The 22,172-nt window shown below is 44.7% G+C and overlaps 1 protein-coding gene across 2 annotated transcripts in view; it reads left to right on the top strand.

Annotated features, from left to right (window-relative positions):
• SEMA5A (semaphorin 5A) overlaps nucleotides 1-22,172 on the top strand; it is a 290,042-nt gene that overhangs the window by 140,349 nt on the left and 127,521 nt on the right. For both annotated transcript variants that reach the window (XM_037062995.1, XM_037062997.1), the window contains exons 7-8: nucleotides 15,879-16,164; nucleotides 20,800-20,935. In XM_037062995.1, the coding sequence (XP_036918890.1) occupies nucleotides 15,879-16,164; nucleotides 20,800-20,935 (422 nt within the window). The remainder of the gene's footprint in view (nucleotides 1-15,878; nucleotides 16,165-20,799; nucleotides 20,936-22,172) is intronic.

The following is a 22,172-nucleotide window of genomic DNA, read 5'->3' as shown; positions in this document are numbered from 1 at the left end:
AAGATTTACTGGCCTTTTGCCAAGTACAAGCTAATTATATAAAGCAGAGTTTCTCAACCTCAACACTGTTGGCATTTGGGGCCATAATTCTATTGGGTGGAGCAGGAGTTGTCCTGAATGTCATAGGTTGGTTAGCAGCGCCCCTGAACTATACTCACAGGTTGTAATACCCCTCCTCCACTCCCAGTTGTGATAACAAAAACTTCCCCAAATTGCCTCCCATTGCAAATCACTGGTTTAGACTTATTGCTTACGAATATGTGTATGTGTATGTATAAATAAAACACAAGTATTTGGTCAAATAATGTAGTCAAACCAACTATCACAGTTTACCTTTTGAAGACTCCCTTGCAAAAAATGTTTTCATCTAATTTCTCCAAGATGTTGAATGACTCTATGCTTTCAAGGGTGACGTGGATTGATTTTCCAAACCAAACAGTAACTCTTCATAGATTCTCTCTGTTAACATTATTTCTGTTGCACTGGTTGCAGCTGAACGCACTGACTCTCAATGGAAGGTCTCCTTTCATCCCTGAAGTCTTTCATCTGTGTACCTCAGAGTTCTTCATATTTGTTTGTTGATTTTTACCAGCCAAGCAAAGATTCCAGTTAAAAATCCAGATTGCCCCACCCAAAGGCATTGCAATTAGAGTTTGCCAAAAGCAAAGTAAAAAGTGATTAGGAGCACAGTTTCTTTTCACTGAAGTGATACCCTTATGTGAATATCCTGGAAAAATAACTCAGGTCATAGCATAGGTTATCAGTGCCAGGTCTTTGTTTACATGTGACTCCAGGACCCTTGGGCTGACCGGATGGTCGGATTCTGCTCGTGCCGTGGGTGGAGAATCCTTTCCACTGAGAGTCAGGTGGTAGAACCAGGGCGGGGGAGCACTAACCCAGTGCCCACCCAGTCCTGGCAGGGCCGCTGCCATCATTTGTTGAACACAGGCCGTGTTAGATTCTCAGCTCATTGTGTCATCATAGCTCCCTCGGATGAAATGGCCCTGCTTTCCTCACATAGCAGCAGCCCTCTCCCTCCCCTGGCCACACCAGGGAGGCCCTGACTCCTGGGACAGAGAGCGGAGTGCCTGACTCAGGGTTCCGAGGTCTAGCATGCTCACTGTTTATTCCCTCTCCTGGCTTTTGTTGGGCAATTCCTTCTTGGATGGAACCCTGAGGTGTCAATTCTACTCCTGGTTTTCTGCTCTGATTGATCCTTTCTCAAGGACAGATTCCAGCCTCTGTCCCTCACTTACTTCTGCTCTGTCCCTGCTGAGACTGGGTACAGAGTCATCTATTGTCCTTGACCTAATTGGAATCCACATGTTGTACCCCACCTGCTCTCTGACCAGATGCCCCGTCCAAGTTCTTTCTGCTGTGTTCTGGAGTAGTTCTCTTTCAGCAGATCATTTCTCTATCCATTTCCCTTCTTCTTTGCCATCACCATGAATTTCTTCCTCACTACTGATGATCACTCTCTTTTGATAAAAATGCTCAGATTTTTTTCTTTCTTAAATGAGGTAAGAACAAAGAAAGGAACCCGAACAAGCTCTGCCACGCCCAGGAAGGCTCCTATTTTCCAGCTGATTGTAGAGACCTGTTAAATGATGCTTTTATATTCTTCTTCCGAGTTTTCAAGTGTTGAGAATCCAGACCCAGCAGCCAGTGAATGGAGATCAGGCAGCTGGATTTGTCTGACTACAGCCTAGCGGGGAATGGGAAGCAGGCTTCGTGCAGTACGCCAGGGAGGGGTCCTCTGCTCCTTCCTGTGTTTCTGTCTTCTCAGTTCTGAAATTCTGCTCTAGGCTGTCTCCAACCTACTCTCCTTTTCTGGGGTGATCCTTCAACACTGTACTCCAGGTCATGCCAGTCCCAGCCCTAACCCCCCTTTAATGCCTCCCATATTCTGGGAAAAGAAACTGTTTGCTCCCTTTGTGGGCCCTCAGCTCCCCTGTGCACTGTCTCACTTTACCCCCTTGTTTGCGTTTCTTCTCCTCGCTGTTGTGCACCCCCGACCCCGATGGTTAGGGGCTGTGTTCAGTCTGGGTTTAATGAGTGGCAACAGAATTTTAAGGGCTCACAGGTAAAGGGTGGAGGCTTTGGCGGCAGAAACACCCGAGGGTGACTGAACACTCAGCCTTGGGGATGTGGATTGGGTCCCAATTATGTTTCCTTATCTGCAAAGTGGAGATAACTACCCACCTGACCTGGTTGTTGTGAGCATAAAATGAGAGGAAAGAAGAGATGGATGATGAATATTAATGTCTTGCACACAGCAAGTACTCAATACATGGAGGTAATTACTGTGCACTCCCCACAGGGTGATGGGATGTCTGATGTGTGAGGCAGGGTTGTTGGCTGAGTGAGTGGGTAAACAGTTTGGGCTGTGTTCCTGAGTGACCGGCTCCTGTCAGCCTCCTCTTTCTTCATTCTGATGAGTCTCCTCCCGGCCCTCCTGCTGGGCTGCCTGCTGTCCCTCTGAGGCCAGCCTCTCCTGACCCTCCATCTGGCTACTGCCACACCCAGCTCCCCCAGGCACATTCAGGACCTGCCCACAATCAAGAAGTCAGCAGAGCCATGCATCTGGGAAGGCTCTAGGGCAGGGTCCTGCCTGCCTCTTCCTGCTCTGGCGGCCCCAGGGCTTCCTCAGCCTGTGGCTGCTCCACTCCAGTCTCTGCCCATCTCCCCACGGCCTCCGCCCTGGGTGTCTCTGACCCGCCCAGGGCATCTTCATACAGGAACCGTGTATTGGATTCAGGGCCCACCTTCCTCCGGTGTAATCCCGTATTTATGAATTACGTTTGCAATCACCCTGTTGCCACATTTATAGGTACTGGAGGTTTAGACTTCAACATACCTTATTTGGTGAGATACAGTTCAATCCATAATTGTGTCCCAGCTGTGAAGTGCTCAGGGGTTGAAATCTTAAACTGCAGCCTCTTATTTTCTGGTGACAATCTTAATCTTCATTTCTGCGCTGTGGGAAAATCCTCTGCCCACGTGCAGCCCCTGGTCTCAGCTGTCTCCTCTCCACCCTGAGGAGACAGTGTTGTTTCTTGTCTCCAGTGAGGTCAGGACTGCGTCACCGTCTGCCACCTTAGTCCAAGGCAGACTGGTCGCACCTGTCCTCCCTCTGTTCCCCAGAGAGCTAGGATGGACAGCACGTTTACTCAAACTGCTGCCCTCTGCACCTCGCGTCCCTCTCCACCCCCGTGGCCTCCGTGGAAGGGGTGCCTGTCTCCCGGGCAGCATTCTGGAGGGGATGTCCTCCAGGTCATTCCACGTCTGAGTTACCCCCTACAGTGAAGGCTTGACTCAAGCACTTCTACACTCTAAGAGTGTACAGGCACACAAAATGTCTCTTTGGGACTGCGGATGTGTACACAGAACATGCCAGCCCTTTGGCAACTCCAACCTCTGGGGACCCCTAGAACTTCAGAGCTGATCTTCAGGCGAATGGTCCTGCCAGGACACGGGGAGCCCTGAGCAGAGACCTGTCAAGCCTCTAATCTTCCCACCACACCTCCCAGAAACCAGCATGGATACCTAGTATGGTTCTAACAACCTCCCTGAAGCTTGCTAAGTCCTTTGGATTTAATACTCGAGTTCCAGGTACCATTTCTTATTACACCACGACAGCTGTACACCACCGAGTGGGTGTCCCACGTGCACTGCTGCGCCTGTGCCCTGTGACCCAGGTGACAGGACATGCCATCATCAGCTGTCAGCAAGGGCTGGCTTTTCTCGGCCTTACCTGCTTCCCCTTCCCGGCCCGTGTAATCCGCTCTGTCTGGGTTTTCAGCCCTGCCTCCTTCCATGTTCCCCGTGTGTACCCTCGGAGCTCGTTAGGGGAAGTATGCTGTTTCCTGGGTGCATCATGCTGTCCTCACAGTGTCTGTGCACATGGGTGTTTACACTGTCTTCACTACCTTTGATTTTGTCTGCTCCCTCATTCCACTTCCTCTTTCCTTCTGCTTAAGTTTCAGTTTGCACCAGACTCAGCTGTGCCATCATCTGCTCTTGACCATGCACATGGTGGTACTTACCCCACTGTACTGGAGCTCTTGGTCATTCTCCTGAGCAACCTCCCCACCCCGCCTCGAGTCCTCATTTCTCCTGCAGAGAAAGCCACAGCCCTGCCTACCAGCTTCCCGTCACCTCTGTGTTCTCACTACGGGCCCTTAGCCCCCTCCACCCCAGCCTTTTACATTTTACACATCCCACTCCCTCTCCCCAGGGGCCAGCAGACTTTTACTAGTTTTACTTTCACGAGTTTGTGAATTCCCTGAGAGCAGGGACTATGTGCGAACCACCTTTGTGTGCTCAGCATCCCCCCAGTGCCTGAAATGCACCTGAGGCTCTGTTAAAAACTGTTGAATGGGAAGGAAATGACCCCATGTCACAAGAAACAGAAATGTGAGTGATGGTGTTAAATAAAAGGAACGGGTTGTATTAATTTGAACCCCAAACTAAAAAATCGGTTTCTATGTTCTGGGTCTAAACATTTTTGAAAATCTTAATGTTGGCTTCTCATTTGGACTCTGATTTTCAAGTATTATGTATTCAGTCAGTTATTAAGGGCAAAGAAATGGATTGGATAGTGTTCTGGAGGTTTGAAATGTTGAGTTTATGTGTTTGGTATTGAATATGAATTTTAGAATTACATTTTCCTCCTGTGCAAAAATCACTCTTAAAATAAATTTATATGTTTAGAGAAATACATTAACAGTAATAATGCATTGCATTACTAATAATTAATGAAAATACATTAATGCATTTAATACTAATAATCCATATTAAATGATTACTGTTAAGACAGGATAATAAATACTTAATGGCAAATTTTTAAAATAGAGAAGCTGTAAAATTTGCCTTTAAGAAACTGTCAATCAAATTTGGGAAACAATAAACCCATGAAAAGGGAAAAAATAACATTTCCAAATTAATAATGTGCAAATTGACTTTGTAGGTTCTTTTTTACAACTTTATTGAGATATAACATTGTGTAAATATAAAGTATACATTGTGTTAATTTGAAACGTTTATACATTATAAAATAATTGCTATCCTAGCATTAGATAGTGCATTTGTCTTATCACACAATTATGTTTTTAAAAATTATATTTTATTGATTATGCTATTATAGTTGTCCTGATTTTCTCCCTTTGTCTTCCTCCACCCAGCTCCCCCCACTCCCTCAGGAAACCTCCGCCCCATTGTTCATGTCCATGGGTCATGCGTATAAGTTCTTTGGCTACTCCTTATCCTGTATTGTACTTTACATCCCCATGTCCATTCTGTAACTACCTATTTGCACTTCTCTTTTTAAAGTATATTTAATTGATTATGCTATTACAGTCCTTCCATTTTTTTCTCCCCTTTATTCTCCTCTGCCCTGTACCCGCCTCTCACCCATAACCCCCCCCCCCACCACCAGTTAATGCCCATGGGTCATATGTGTAAGTTCTTTGGCTTCTCCATTTCTTACACTGGTCTTAACCACCCCCTGTCTATTTCCTACCTATCAATTACGCTTCTTTCTCCCTGTACGCTGCGTCCCATTTTCCCCACATTGCCTCCCCACTGATAACTCTGCATGTGATCTCCGTTTTTTATGTAGTAGGAGTAGTTCAGGTTTATTTCCTTAACAACTTCCAAGGACATAGTACAGTAATATTAGCTAAAATCACCATGATGTACCTTAGATCTCCAGAACTTGTTAATCTTATACCTTGAAGTGTATATTTTTTACCAGTATCTCCCCATTTTCCCCCAACCCCAGCCCTGGGTAACTAATACTTTACATCTGTTTCTCAGAATTAAGCTTTTTAGATTCCATGTATAAGTGGTACGGTACAGTGTTTGACTTTCTCTGTCTGACTTATTTCTCCTACCATGAGGTCCTTAGGTTCATTCAAGTTTTTGCTGGACTTCCTTTTTTCTCATAGCTGAACCATATTTCATTTTATATATTGATAAACTCGTAGGCTGTTTCCATATCTTGGCTATTGTAACTCATGCTGCAATTCACTTGGGAATGAAGATACAGTTCTGAGGGAACTGCATGTTTGAGCATAGAGTGAAACCTCTGTAAGAACTGAGAAAAACTAATCCATAAATTAGCCTTGAAAACTCAGTGTGGACATCTACACAGACATAATCTCGTTAACACTCAGTGACCTGCTTGCTTCTTCTCTGTTGGAAATGCTTGCTTTTCTGTGAGGTTGTCCTGATGAGCTCCACAGCCTCCTCCCTTCTCTGAGATCACGTGAGGTCTCAGAGGTCTCTGAGGTCTCGTGAGGTCACACCATGACCTCATGTGGGGAGGCAAAGTCACTGGAAACCCACAAGTCTTCTCATCTGAATAGTGTTACTTTTTAGGAGCTATTATATTTTTAGTTAAGGAAACTCTTACACTGTAACAATCTCAAATTCCATTGGTTTGAATTATGTTAATGATGTTACCCACATAACAAATAGTTTTTAGAATATAATGATTAACCTAATTTACTGGGAGAGAGAAACCCCCCTCTGGGCTTAATTCCAAGAGAAATCATTTCTGCTTATTGTGAAGACATGAGCTTCGTAACGCTGGGTGCGCCCCCCTGCCCCCAACCCTTCGGCTGTCCTGGCATGGCCAGGCTCTGGTGACTTTGCCGGGCTTTGTCCTGGGGACGCTGACAGCCCTTTTGGCAGAGGATACACAGCACCTTCCCTGCAGTGTCTGTTAGGCACTTTGTGGACAGATGGTGTTTGTTGAGACAGGGAACTCATCAACGAAAGCAGAGTTCACAGAACAAGAAAAAACACAGGCAAGCGGGAGTTGGGAATCCACGATGTTTGTGTAGGAAGTTTGGTAAAACCAGGGCGAAAATAAGATTGCATAGGGAACAGCCAAGTTGTGTGTTGTACCAAACAAGCATGGGGGAGGTGCTTTAAAACAGTGTTCCTTGGAGATGCTGGGAGCTTTTCAGCACTGTGGCTGTGGGGCTGCAGTCTTTGATACCTGACTCTCGGAGGTTAACCTTACTGAGTGGTGCGGCTGGGACTTACTGCTGAGCAAAGTCCTGTGGCATGTGACCCAGCTCGATGAGCCGTTCTTTTCTAACTTTCAAGCTTCATCCAACCCATCAGAGGGCCCGGGCAGGCTGTCTTTTAAGGGCTGCAGAATTTTGGAAATTCTGTTGTAAGCCTAATCTGATTTGTTTCGTCGGGTCAGAAAGATTTTAAGTAACTAACCTTCCTGCATCCCGTCTGCCTGTCTGTGCATCTGTTGACCTCTCTGTAAACTCCAGTTATTACTCCCAGTGCAAGGGAGAGCCACATGGCTAGGTACAACTTTCCAGGTAGAGGGGAGGCCCCACATACACTTTGTGATCCATCACACAACCCTCCAAAGGAGATGGCGCGGTCCTTATTTTACAAATGAGCAAGCTGAGGTTAGAGGGATCAGCTGCCTGAACCAGGGCCTCACGGCTGTTGTGCACTTGAGCTAGGATTTGAAAACAGGACCCACTCCAGAGCTTGCATCCTTCCCCTTCCATGTGCCCCTGGCCTCCTCTTTGTTCAGTCAGCGTCCTAGGGAACAACAGCATCCCAGCCCGCCTCACCGCTCTTTCCTGTGCCTGTGTTTCTAAGCCTGAGCTGAGATGGCAGAGGGACACAGGAACTTTGGAAAACGGCTGAGAGTGTTTTCTTTTAAAAGTTTAGAATAAAAGCTTACTAGAGAAGATGGAGCAAACTGGGATTATTAAATACAAAGCAGAAGAGACTGTGGGCTAATTTAACACAGACTTTCGTGGGCACCAAAGTTTGACAAGTGACACAGAGGGATTAATTCTCATAGTGCTCCCTGAAAGTGGTGTCCTGCTCTGTCTTGGCCATCCAGCACCGAGTGCCTGAAAGCTGGGGAGCCTCAGCATCCATTCAGTCTTGTGATGGAGTCTCTCTACTTGCCAGGGAATCATTTGGAATTTCAATGTCCACATTTCAAAAGGGAATGAATGAATGACCCTTTCCATTCCCCCCCCCGCCAAGATATTTTGAGCCCAAAGACACCAAGCCTGTACACTGAGTTCATGAAGACCTACATCCCACCCTTCCAAAAAATATCCAAGCCAAGGAGCCATGTGCCCATTACTAGGAATACAATATATTGTGTAGAAATTTCCCAGTACTTATGCAACCACCCAGGAAAATGGCTCAAAGCTCCTTGCCCGGGGACCATGATCAGCTGCTTCCCGTGGCAGCCCTGGGTGATTCCTGGCTTCCTGCCATGAATATGAACATTGTCCTCTTTTCCTCTCGGAGGTGTCACAGTTTGGGTCACAAGTCCTACTGCTGTCCTGTTCATAAGATACTCAGTTCTATGTGTTTCAGTACATTTTTCTCCATATTATTTTATTAAATGTTATTTTTCCTCCATCATGGCCTTGATTTTTCATTCACTGCTGCAGATTGGATAGTTCACTCTCTCTTTTTTTGTTTTGTTTTTTCTTTCTTGGCCTGGCTTAGGTCATCTCAATAGACAGAGATCAAACCAACAGGCAAGTTTACTTATCCTAAATGTATAATAGTATAGCCTAGTTTGTTCTTTCAATTAAATCTTTCTTTTTTCTCCCTTAGTCTCTTAAATATGCTTTTTAGGTATTGCCCTGGCAGGTGTGCTCAGTGGGTTGAGTATTGTCCCACAACGCAAAGCATCACCGGTTCAACTGCCAGTGAGGGAACATGCCTGGGTTGTGGGTTCAGTCCCTGGTCAGGGCACGTATGAGAGGCAACCAATATTGATGTTTCTCTTTAACATCGATGTTTCTCTCCTTTTCTTTCTCCCTTCCCCTCTCTCTAAAAATAAGTAAATGAAATCTTTGAAAATAAATAAAAAATAAAAATACTTTATGGGTATTAAAGTAGTTCTTAGATCTTTGAATTCAAGTTAATGTTTCAATGAAAGAAAAAAAACTCCTAGGTTTTGAGTTATGATGCTACAGGTTAAATCATTTGTTCTTTAAAGAAGTGAATCTATACCTTTAAAATATGATCAAGAAAAATGAACTTGGTAAATAGAAGCTTTCTGTTTTCAAAATGCTCAGAAATCACTTATACACCTAATGGACCTGAGGAATGGGTGGTTTGATAGCGTCTTGCAGGAGAAGGGACAGGCTGCCGTGGGCTTTGTGCTTGGACTGGGGGGAGAGAGCAGAACCGACAAGGATGTCTCTGTCCCGTTGAGCTAGAACATCAGACGAATGGCCAGTTGATGAAGCTCCCGCAGACATCAAAAGGAGAACTCTGGGAGAGAGCACGTGGGGTGTGTGCTCGTGCCGAGGTGGCAGTTCTCGTTTAGGGAGGCAGCACGCATCCTTGTGCTACAGGTCCCTCCCACTTGAGTCAGCAAACCCATGTCAACTCAACAGGGTGTATTCCCCTTGAAGGGGGAAGGAAGCAAGTGTCTAGTCCTATTGCGATGGTTTTGGTAATGGCTTCCTTCCTGCCAGGTGCTCAGGAAGAGAGAGACCTGGGGTCCAAGGCTCACTTTGCTGGGTCAGTGACCACTGAGGACATGCTTGGTTCACCCCCCTCCTTTACCTACCACCAATACCATCCACACAGGGCTTTAGAGCACAGGCTTTCTTTAAAACCCCTCCGTGACTCTGATGTGGCAGTGGAAATTTAAACCTCTCACTGTGAGTAGAGGCCTTCTACCTCTCACTGCGGCCCGGCCTTCTGCCTCCTGTCCCATTGCTTCCTTCCGTGACGACACTGGCTTCATTCCATCCCGGCCACCCTCAGAATCTTCTTTCAGGTTGCACTTTCTGCTGTTCTTGGCCCCGTGGCCTCTTCCCACGCTCATATCTTCCCTTTTCCTGATCCCCTCCTTTCTGATTCTCAAGTTCACCTTGTTGCCTTTGGAACCTCATTGTCCTCCTCATCATTATGATTATTTGTTGGTCTGTCTTTTTTGTCTTCTCACGCTGTCCTCGAGGTCACAGGCTGTGTCTCACTGTACCAGGAAATACTCAGTGCCTAGGACAGTTCCACAGTAGGTGGTCACACAGGAGCACTCTGGCATCAGGGCTCCGTCTGTAGCCTGGCCCTTCTACCCACTTCAGTTCCATATCTGCTGGAGGGACACAGGCCCCAATTGGCCATACAGAATGCCATACTAATGTATTAGCTAGTTAAGTACACACCGACGATGTGCCTACCAATGTGTATATTTATGCTAGTTTATATGTTTATGTATATTTTCATTGTTAATTTACATGTTTGTTATTTATTCATTATTTTGTGTACTTAAATAAACAGAGCTCTGTGTTTTGATGAATAGCACTGAAGTGCTGCTGGGCACAGCCACATGCTGCCTTTGACTCTCAGTGATACTGCGTGTTGGACGTCCTTACCACGATCCAGAAAAGCAGGAGACTGGGAGTCAGTGCTGTTCAATGACTTGACTCAGTTCATACAGCCAGGAGGTGGAAGTATTGAGCCATCTATACATACCCCTCAATGCTTTATGTCTGTGCACATGCACATACATCTGTCTGTCTGTTCCTCTACCCAGTATTAGAAATACTGTGCTTTTCGTGGCTTTTAAACCACATTGTGCTCAATGTAATTTACTTTAGTTTGATTGTCCACTCATAATAAATACCTAGACAGCACATTTTTATGTAGCTCTGACAAGGGGAAAGATGTGCACGATAGCAGAGGCTCTGACCTCTGGGAATCTGCATGGAACTGGTTTTGATAGTGACTGACACCAACCCATTAGAGAGCAGACAATGTCTGGCTAACTGTGTGTCCTGTGTGGAGATTGTTGTCATTAACTCTTTTCTTGGGGAGGGGTGTGGTGGAATAGCTTGCTGTTTTGAAATCTCAGCATGTATGGCTGTATTTATGTTCTTTAATTTCTGATCACCTTGAAGCTTAATATATACATGTTTGATTATCATTATGTGAAATTCTACTAAGTATAAATTGTTAAAAGGGAATCAAGAGTAAATCATCAAATAGTTATAGCCACCATTCATTAGAATTTTACTATGTAAACGTCTCTTTAATCCTTACAGCAAAATAGCTTTGTTTTATTTTATTTTATTTATTTTGTTAATTGTTGTTCAAGTACAGTTTTATGTCTTTTACCCCCATCACACCCCAGCCTACACCCAGCCCTCCCCACCTCCCTTCCGTTTCCACGCCCCCTTGTTACTGTCCATGCGTCCTTTATATTGTTCCTGCAAACCCTTCCCCTTTAGCTCTTCTGTGCCCTGAATAGTCGTGCAGGATTTAGGATGTCAGTGGTCCAGCCCAGGTTTCAAGCTGGGGTGGGCGGAGCCACAACCCACACATACCACGCCTTGGCCAACCAGCCTTTGGCAAGCATATCCCAAGGTGACCTTTGTCTGCAAGAGAAATTATGATAGGTCTTGATTCCAGTAAGATTTGGGGCAAGTTGGGAAATGGGAATTCCTTGTTTGCCTTTGATACTGATTCTCGTTGATGTAGACAAATATGTCTCTACGAGGAGCCTCACTGAACGCGGTGCACCTTCAGGTTGATGCAGGAGGCACTGGAAGGGGAGGGTACATTTGGATGGTCAGCAGCTGGTGGTTTTATGCGGTCAAAATCTTCCTAAAATTGTTGATGCTTATGTTTTTCCTGTGTTCACTTATATTATGGGTCCTCTGTCAGTGTTCATTTTGACTTGGTCATTCTTATGTAAGTGAAGGGGTAAACTCAAAGTTTTTACATCACAAAACACGAGTCTCTCTATAACATGACATATTTTGCAGAATACTGTAATGCAGAACTCACTGTTTTACAACCGTGAGATAAAACAGCTCCATGCATGTATTTATAGTAAACTGACATATACTCTTGTTTGGTTTTATTTTGAATTAGCAATGCACCTCCTATTCCATTGTAGCTCTAATAATAATGATAATGAATGAAGGATCCCTCAGATTTGTCATTCACACACTCACATGCAGTGTAGATAATCAGGCAGTACCTGATTTGTGATTTGTTTAGTTCACTCAGGAGTGACAGATACTGGTTGGTGGTGAATTGCATTTTAACCCAAGACAGAACTTGAATAATGCAAAGGAAACAATATGCATCTTATTATCTTGCCTGTTGAGACTCAAACATCCCCTTAGCTCCAGATTTATATCTATAAATGCAAGACTTATTTGGCTGCCTGTTTAACAATTACTCCTGCTTTCTTGCTGTCTGTGGAAAAGAAACAGGATGCAGGCTGAGTTTCAAAAGGCTCTCTTTTCCAAGACAGAGAGCTTCCTGACTTTGCAGCAGGTCACTCAGTATGGGACCCATCCGCATCCGAAGGACCCCTGTAGGGTGGCCGGGTGTGTCTCCAAATGCAGCCTTGCCCCTAAAATGACCTGTAACGTGTGGTGAATTAAACAGCATACACTACACACTAAGCATACACTCTCCCCTACTTTCTCAACAGGAAATTCTTTGAGCATACCCATGTAAAATATGCCCTGCCATCCTATAACATTGGTGCAGGGTGGGCTGACGAGGTATTAGGGATTCTTTGTGGAAAGAGGAAGCTGTGGGCCAATCTGTTTGACTTTACTTTGTGTCCTCTTACATGAGAAATCTGAATAAGATTGTTCAGTGGACTGGACAATGAACACGAACTTGATGCCCCACCAGTCACCCAGGGGCACTCTGAGGCTATAGTGGCAGCCATGTGCAACACCATCTCTGGGGGTGGGGCAGTCACTTCCCAGCAAGATTCTTGTTTTGTAAGCCCTTGCTTGGATTCCTGGGTTGGATTTCTGCTTTTTCTTCTTTCTGTGCCATTCCTGATGTCTCTAAAAGTTGCAGAGCCAAGTTCCCTCTGGGCATCTGTCTCCCCCTCTAGTAGGTTGTAAGACCCCCCACCCCCACCCCCCCACCCCATCGTGATCCTGAGTACACCTGCTCACTGCTTTGGTTTCTAAAGCATTATTCAAGATTCCCCTCCTCTTCTGGAATATTATTAACATAATCCATTGTTCTGGTGCTGCCCATTACTGTAGTGTAGAGATAAGTGTAAAGGCCATCTGGTCAGACTACCTGGATTCAGGGGCTTTGCCCCACACGGCCAGGAGTGTGAACTTGGACGGCTGATTAGACCTCTCGGCTTTAGTGTCTTGTCTATGACACAGGAAGAATGACCCAGCATCTACCTCTATGATTCCTGTGAATTTAGTTAGCGTATGAACGTGAAGCACCGCGCTCGGAGTCCAGCACAGCTGCATCGGCTAGCTACAGATACTCCTAAATTATAGACTGACCTAGACCTGGGAGAAGCATGACAGATCTTTTTACCTTTGCCGCTTCTCATTTTCCTGCTTGAGCCTCCCTACATACCAGAGATATTTGCTATGTGGTTTCCATGCTATCTGTCCCCAGGTTAGTAGCAGAAGTGGTCAGTTGGGAGGGTGTTTGATAAAGCTTGTGGTCTCCTCTGCTCACACCTCATCCATATGTGCTGGGTGAACGTAGTCCTGGGCTAGACCCATTCATTCCTGGGCCTTTGTTCTTTGTGGTCTCTTTTTTAAGATAAGGTTTGTTATTCTTGTTATTGGTGAGGATGGTGTTCTTTTCTTTCTTTTCGGTATAAAGATCTAATTGTAGCCTAGATGCAGGAACCTGGGTGCAGGACCTATTCTGAAACGATTTAGCCTCTATTTAGAATTAGACATATAGGTGTCTATTTTTTTATACACCAAACATAATTTGTAATTTTCCTGTATCTTGGCTTTTGGGGTCTGCTTTAGAAATAACTCTCTTTTGGAGAGTAATCGTGAACACAGATTCAAAATTCTCTCAATATTTTGCTTTATTTTCCAAAAAACACAAGTCAGAGATATGTAGCCTCCAGGATCTAACAGCACACTGTAACAGTGAATATATTTAACTTCATCTCATACATTTTAATGCAGTCCGGGGATGTGGATTTTTTTCATTGTTGTTGTTTGTTTTTTTCAGTATCCACTTCAGGTTGAAGCAAACAGTGATCTATTAGTATGTTCAGTGGTTTCAAATTAAAATAATTTCTTATCAAATTCTCTTTGTATTACTTAATATTCTCTAATGACTTAAGAACAGTATAATGGACTGAAACAAAAGTGCATTGCATATACAATTTAGAATATTTGTTAACATTTTTTAGATTGTAAAGTTGAGTTAAATTGAAGTATTTTGTAAGGGCATTGAATGGAAAACTAGCCCCCACCTTTCTGAACAGAATAGTAGGATGCTCCCTGCCACCTTCACACCAGCCTCTGAATCAGTGTCTACATTTCGGATCTTCCATGAGCCTGTTGTGTGTCGTACTCTTAACATTATGGGTCATGTTGTAGCCAACCAGCCTGTATTTTGCCATGTATAATGCAAATGTTTTTGCCCAAATATTTGAGGGAAAAATAAGGATGTGCATTATACAGGGGTATAATAATGGTTATCATAATCCCATGTGTAATGCACATGAAAACGTGAGTGTGCATTATACACAGTAAAGTACGGTAGTTGTAGTTGTCCTGACGATGTCTATTGGTGCACTCTGATAGAATCTGGTGAAGTACAAAGCCCACGGAATTGTCCCCCCCAAACTAATTATCCCTGAAATCTGTTCTTGTGAATAGTAGTTGTGTGTATCTTTCCATTAATTTTGAAACCCAAAGTTATTGCTGTATTATTCTAATGGCATCATAAAAGTCAAACACTTGCTGATTAAATGGAAAGTTCTTAGCAAGAGAGAAAAGAATAACAATGAAACCTGTTTATTGGAGTTTTTAAAGATGACTATTAGTGCATGTCTGTGTCTGAAAGGATATCATCTGTATTATGGATGGGCTTAAATAGAGAGTTATAAAGACGACACTTTCAGTACTGTATATAAAATTCAGTGGACAATCTATGTAATTCCTAAGTTCCTCCTGAGCTTGATGATTAAGTAAAGGTTCTGTCATATTTCTGTCACTTTTAAATCTCTATTTTTAAGCTAATTATGAGATCAAAAAGGCGTGGGTCAATGATTCTGCTTCAGTATAATGCCTCTCTCTGAATGAATTCTCTGGTAACCCAGAAAAAAGAAAATAGGGGTTAATCCTCACAGTCATGTGGTTACCATAGTAATGGGAGTAATTGCTAAAGCTCATTCAGGACCCTAACCTTACATTTCTGTTTTTGTTTCAGTTTTCACGAATGAAAAACATTTTTACAGTCCTTACTAAAAGCACCTAAATTATATCAGCCAACATGTGTATATGAGCAAAATCAAAGGATTATGTTGTCTTATTACACAAACATGATACTAGACTTGTGTATAGGATGGGGCAAAAGTGGGTGTATAGTTGTTCGTATGAAACATAGTACAATAACTAATAAATAATAATACAAGAATAAACTTTGTTTTGCATGAGCACAAATATAAACCTACTTTGCTCTACCCTGTATTTTGAATCACATTTTATCTTTTTAATCTTATTTTGTCTCTCTGAAGGTTTTGTAAGATTATATAATCTTGTATTATAGACAAATAAAGTAATAGGAATTGCTCTAAAGTAGACTGCATATCTTTGCTGTCCATTTTTTATGGTATTAATGGTATGTTTCTTTGACCCTGCACTAACTCAGGATACTGCCCTGTGGAATTATTATGGTGATTTCTCATCACTGAGAACTTGTGTGGAGTTCCTTCCGCCCAGCAGCACAGGCCATTAAGATGCTCATAGGGCCTCCCATTCATCCTGTAAGATGCATACACAGAACCAAGTCCCCTTGGAAGAAACAATGAACAGGCAAGACATAAAGAGCATGTGCATGTTAAGACTTTTCTTCTTTCCTGTTGTTTCCAGAGCCAAACTTTGTGTCATCTTACGACATCGGGAATTTCACCTACTTCTTTTTCCGAGAAAATGCTGTGGAACATGACTGTGGGAAGACCGTGTTCTCTAGAGCTGCCCGGGTCTGCAAGAATGACATTGGGGGGCGGTTCCTGCTGGAGGACACCTGGACCACGTTCATGAAGGCCCGCCTGAACTGCTCCCGCCCCGGCGAGGTCCCCTTCTACTACAATGAACTGCAGAGCACTTTCTTCCTGCCTGAGCTGGACTTGATCTACGGCATCTTCACCACCAATGTGTACGTAACTGCGGATAATTGCTTTTCTTGCCCTTCTACTCATTCTGAATGAGTCTACTGTTTTTTGACCTTTGTGGTTTAAAAGTAGCTTTAAAAAGAAATCTTTCTTATTTTACTGGGCTAACAGCCAAAAAAATTTTTTTTGAGTGTGAATTAAATGTTATACTAAGATCTGTGATTTCTGAGACTGGTGTTAAGAAAATAAAATTAATCAGGAGGATTTGGTCTATCCTTATTGGAATAGAAGCATCAAATCATTCTTCCACGAAGCGTTCCTTCCTGATTTGCCAGGGCATTCTCAGTGCTTTCTGAAATGCTGGTATGTGTTAGGCCTGCTTTTCTCTCGGTATGTAAGTTGTGCATCTGTGCATAATGAAAGCACTATTGTCTGGAAAGTCTAATCTTTGAGATAATGCAACTCTTGACTAAACTGCTGCTTATGTATGAAATGCACATTCTCACTTTCCCAGAGTTGCATTTTAAGCCATTGTTCTAGAAGATGGCTGTTGTAGGCAGGCATTTCTAAAATGATGGTTATGGTTTTAAAATATTTTTGAAAAGAGAATAGCATTTTTTCCTTTCGTGGGCAGATGCTCTTAGCTTCATAACTGACAGTATTTGTACTAGATAAAGGCATGAAGTGTTCTGCTCATCCGTTCAGTCTAATCTGATGGACTGTAGCTCGACCCCACACTCATTCTCCATTTTTTACCTGAGAAGCTGTGTAAGAGTCAACAAGATCATCCCAGCCCCAGGAATCACATGTCACATTGCCGCCAGCCTCTACTTTTCTCAACATTGCAGTGATGATGATGGTTCTGCAGCATGGGGTCTGGTTTGGATCATCTTTGAAATTGTTAAATTGTGAACCTAACAGTTTGGACAAAAGCCCAATAATTGTATGTACAATGAAGGAGCTGATTCAGGATGGGTTGAAATTGCTGATAAATGGGGTTGGATGACCAAGCATCCGGGTTTGTCCAGGATTTCCCTGGTTTTAGAGTTGGGGACCTCTGGGTTCTGGGTGGTGGCTGCTGGGTTTCTGGGTCTTTTTGCTTTCCCACCTCTTCCGCCTCCAAAGCCTGCCCATGAATGGCATTTCCAAAGAGTCACTTTATCTGCATCTTACTTCCCTGTTGATCTTTCTCTTCTGATCTTTCCACTGCTGTGCCGAAGTGTTAACGTTCACTTGATAATAACCTTCACTCCACGAAAAGCCTGCTTTCTGACATGAAGATAGAAAATCAGAAATGGATGGTTTCCCAGCCACCCCCGCTCCACCATGACCATCTTTATTGTAAATCTGGGTTTCAAGCCAGAGGTTATTTTCCCTCTGTGATAAGTTTCTTTTAAAAAAATCTATTTATAGTTTCTGAAGTTGATTTGCTTTCCAGAACCTTTTTTAAGAAATAGCGTAGACTGGACAAGATGGATGTTCAGTTGTTCGGTTGACATCAGTTTTAGCCACAGTGGGAATTTGGCTTAGTTAGCTGTTCATTCCCCTGGCTCTGAGCTAAAATGAACAATTTAAAAAGTTATATAAGTACTGTGCCCAGTCCATCCCAAGATGGTGAGTGGTCAGTTTAGATACCCTCAAAAATTAGTTTCAGACCATTCCAGATATTTCGTTTTGTTGTTGTAAACACCCATCATGTTGGAAGTCACCCAGTATATAGCATCTACACTAGCAGAGGCAGAATTTCTAGATCTTTCCTTTCTCTATAGAATACTCACTTTCACTAGGTCTAATAACAACTTTCAATATATCCGTCTCCCATCCTACAGTGGTCCAACTTTTCCTCACCCTCACATGTCAGCCTTGATCTCACCCTCTCAACTGGTGACCATTTTCTGGACAAGTTCTGTTGTAAACTGAAACAAAATGATGTTCAGAGGTAGCTCGTTATTTCCTATTTCTGAATTACATGCTTAGCAAATGCTGGGGCTAAGCTTTCTGGTGCTTTTGCTCATAGTATAGTTTTAGTTAGATTCTTTATGTCCAGGTCTCCTAACACTGGGGAGTGGGGAGACAGGTCACTATTCTAACTCCCTTTGTTCCGGTGACTCTGTGGTTTCCTCAATCCCGTGGGCATGAGTTGGGCTGCGGGACATGGCACATTATTGCAATGGAGTTTCTGAAGGTTTTGCGTTTGTTTTCTGGGATATCTAAAAATGGTGGCTTACAAATAGTGAATGGTAGGCGTAGGGGTGGAGAACCATGACGGTTTTGATATATTTCCTCTCCTTCGGTGCTGAACAGAGGAACGTGTCTACTTTTCTTTCTGTGGCTTTCACTGGACTAAGGAAGCAAGCTTTATGTTCCTTATAAACATAATTATGTCCCACTATTGTGGGGCTCATCTCTCTCCACGTTCACTCACCTGGGCTCTGAACAAGTTAAGGAATAAAACTTAGCATTAAATGAAGGCCCCAGCATGCCTGTGATTCCTGAGGGAGGCCAGGCTGATGGTTTGTTCTCCAAATGGGCTTATGAGTAGTGATCCCAGCTTCGAGGGGGCTCACCCACAAGGTCACAATGGTCTAGACCTGGGCTGACCCCACCTGTCTGCAGGAATGAGGAGACAACAGTGTTTATATAATTTTGGAAGGCAGGCCTATCCCAGGGAGATGGGGAGGAAGGACCACAGTGGAGACATTTGTGCCCTTGCTCCCCCATGAAAGTACTGAAAGTACAAGGGCGTAAGGGAGGTAGGGCTGTGTGTGTGTGTGTGTGTGTGTGTGTGTGCCCTGCACCAGGGGCGTTGTGCTCCCCAGGAAGGTTGAAAAAAGAAGTGACCCCAACAACTGTCGCAGATGTCCAGACTGGCTGCCACTGGGGCACCCAGAGGGACTCTGGGCTGACCCCAGATATGTGCCCAGCCCTATTCTGAGTGACTAGATGCAGCGAACTGAGAAATGGGGTACCAGCAGGAAGGGTAGGGAGCACAGCACTGGAGTCATGCACAGGAACTCTGGGGCCCCCGTGCAAAGCAAATGCAAGTCCTGCTTCCCTCAGCCTGTGACTGGCGTTAAGTGACCCCACCCCCACCTCCGTGCCTCTGTCTCTTCGTCTGTATGCTCAGGCTGGTCTCAGCATCTGTGTGTGAGAGACGAGGTAGCCCTTATGAAATGCTTAGTAGAGTGATCTGGAGGGTTTATTATATTGTCATTATTAACACTCCTCAACCAAGGTGGCCTCACCCGGGTCCTGGTAGATGCCCTGCTGTGCCAGCTGCTCTTCTTGTTCCAACATCCTTGTGTTTTTGTTCTTCCTAAGATCCAGTCACGGTCGGAGGCTAATTCTTTCTTGCATTCTTTGACTTGTCATGTCCTTCTTTCCAAGGGAAAAATAAGACAGAATGAAAACAACCATATGTATAGGTTCAATTTTAGCATCTATCACTTTATTCCCCAGCAGTAGGGACAGACCTGCTTCCTGCCACTCTCTTCTCTTGCTGTCTCTGCTGGAGCTTCCAGAAGAAACACGTGTCCCTGCCCTCAAGGCTCTTGCATTCCTGTGGGGTGGTTTTAATGCTGTCCACACAGGACACTCACGAAGAATTCAATGTCCTGGTCTTTGGAGCAGGACTGCCAGGGGTTCAAGTCCAACCCCCTCATGTAGTAGCTGGGTGACTTTGGACAGGCATGTTGACCTAGCTGTGCCCCATTTTACTTATCAGTGATTGCTCCTTACTTCAGGACGATGCAGTGAATTGAAATGTGTAAAGCCTCTACAGTGGTGTCTAGAAACAAGTCTGTTTGTCAAAATAAATCGAGTGTAAGGCAGATATTTCTGTTTTTGAGTTCCTGTGAAATTTCCTTTGATTCAGGATGCAGGAGAATGATAAATCAACTTACACTGGCTAAGACTCTTAACAAGAAAATTTAAAACCAAAGCTAAGATCCAAATGCAGATTTATTTAACCAAAAACTGTCTTGCTGTTTCTGCACTTCGTGGAAGGTCACCGAACTTCTCAGGGCCCTGCACCCCCACGTATCTGCAGAGCTTAAATTCTAAATCGCCACTTCACAGTGTCAGAGCGCTCTCCAATTCTTCCCTTTCACCCTTTGAAATTATAAAATGGATATATGAAGGGTGTCTGACAGGCACTTTGTACAAAACGCTTTTCGTTGATTATTTTTTAAAGGTTTACAAATCAACACAAATATTTGGGGATTATAGAAAAAGCAGTTGCTTACCCCAGTGCCTGCGAAAGTAACCAGATACGTGGGGTAGGGGGGCCATGCCGACAGATGAGAGGTGCCAGCCCCTGGTGGAGAAAGGCCGTTTCCTCCAGAATTTAAAAGGCGGAACACGGGGCTCTTCAAAATCCTTTGTCACTCTGGCTGTGGCTGAGTGAGTTAATCCCATCCGGCAGGATTATGAGTGTCATAACTGCTAAGTGGCCTTGTTTCTGTACTGAAACATTTGTTCTTCCGCAGAGAAATCCCAGGGGAGCGCCGCTCATGGCTCCCATTTCTTCCGTGGGGCATCCACAAGGCTGGGAGCTTGAGGTTTGCCAGAAGGTGCTCCCACTGGGCAGCATCCCACTGCAGTCTCTCCCACTATGCGGAGAGACTGGTGACTGCGGGCCTTCCTGACCTTCCTCCTCCTTTCTCTTCCTCGGCCCCCAGGAACAGTATCGCTGCTTCGGCCGTGTGCGTCTTCAACCTGAGCGCCATCTCACAGGCCTTTAATGGGCCCTTCAAGTACCAGGAGAACTCACGCTCTGCCTGGCTGCCGTATCCCAACCCCAACCCCAACTTCCAGGTAATGTCTGGGGGCATTAGGGCACTCAGTTGGTCATCCCCCTCCAAAGCATGCTGATACTTTCTGGGAGACAGGCTGGGACTATTTAAACTATTTAAACCTTCAATGGCTGCACAGGCATCTGTGGGCTTCCCAGACCCCTCCGGGACAGTCTCACACTGGGCTTGGCTCATGTGAATATAGCCCGAGCCCTTTGTCAACTGAGGGGACAGAACCAAAAAAGAACTTTTGTCAGCTGTGATGCCTGAGGCTGAACTGGAAAAGGCCAGCGTAAGGCAGCAGGTTGAGAAACCACGCTTTAGTTAGCTCTAATGATGGTGGACTCTGTCCTCAGAAGCTCTGATCCCTAATGAATGAAGCTCTGGTGAATGGGCTCCCGGCACTGTGGCAGAAATGCATAAACAGCATTGGAGTGCTAATTGGCGAATGTGGCGAGATTTTCTTCTGGGGTAAATGGGGTGGCATGGAGAAGCTGTGGAGAAAGGAGAGCAGTTGGAGGCCACTCATTCATAAGTCTCAAAGTGATAGGCCATCCCACCAATGAGAGGCCCTGCATGTCATTTATTCCATCTCCCAACACGCAGCGGTAGTTGAGACCCACAGAGATGAAGCGATTTACTCTCGGTTGGTTGGTCAGCAAGCATATGACTTTTGCTGGCCTGCCATCACAGATTAGACAGCTCAAACGAAAGAAATGGATTTTCTCACAGTTTGGAGGCTAGAGTCTATGATCCAGGTTCAAGCTGATTGTTTCTGGTGAGAGCAGTCTCCCCAGCCTGTAGACAGCCTTCTTCCAGCTGTGTCCCCACGTGGCCTTTTTTTTGTTGCACCTGGAGAGACACTCACTTGTGCCTGGAGACACACTGAACCTTGAGGGATTAGGGCCCCACCCACCCTTATGGCCTCAGTTAACCTGAACTGCCTCCTCACAGGCTCCATTTCCAAATACAGCCACACCCAGGGTTAGGGCTTCAGCATAAGAATTTACGGGAGACACATACATTCAGTTCACAGCAGCAGGCTTCCCTTGAGGACCACTCTTCTGACAAAGACCATCACAGGCACATCCTCATCCTCGTGGGTGTGTGTTTACTATCACCCGTTTCCCAGGGGGGCTCAGAATTTTGCTGCATTATGTCACATGCTGGAGGCAGTGCTCTGATTCCCAGCAACATTTCCAGGGCAGATGGTCCTGCCACGACACTGGGGATGAGTGACTGAGCCGGGATCTCAGTCT

The sequence above is a fragment of the Sturnira hondurensis genome, unplaced genomic scaffold (genome assembly GCF_014824575.4).
Source record: "Sturnira hondurensis isolate 20B ecotype Veracruz unplaced genomic scaffold, ASM1482457v3 Scaffold0014384, whole genome shotgun sequence".
In the NCBI taxonomy this organism is placed as follows: domain Eukaryota; kingdom Metazoa; phylum Chordata; class Mammalia; order Chiroptera; family Phyllostomidae; genus Sturnira; species Sturnira hondurensis.
Note: the sequence above shows the minus strand (reverse complement) of the source record. Positions and strands in the feature narration are given on the sequence as shown.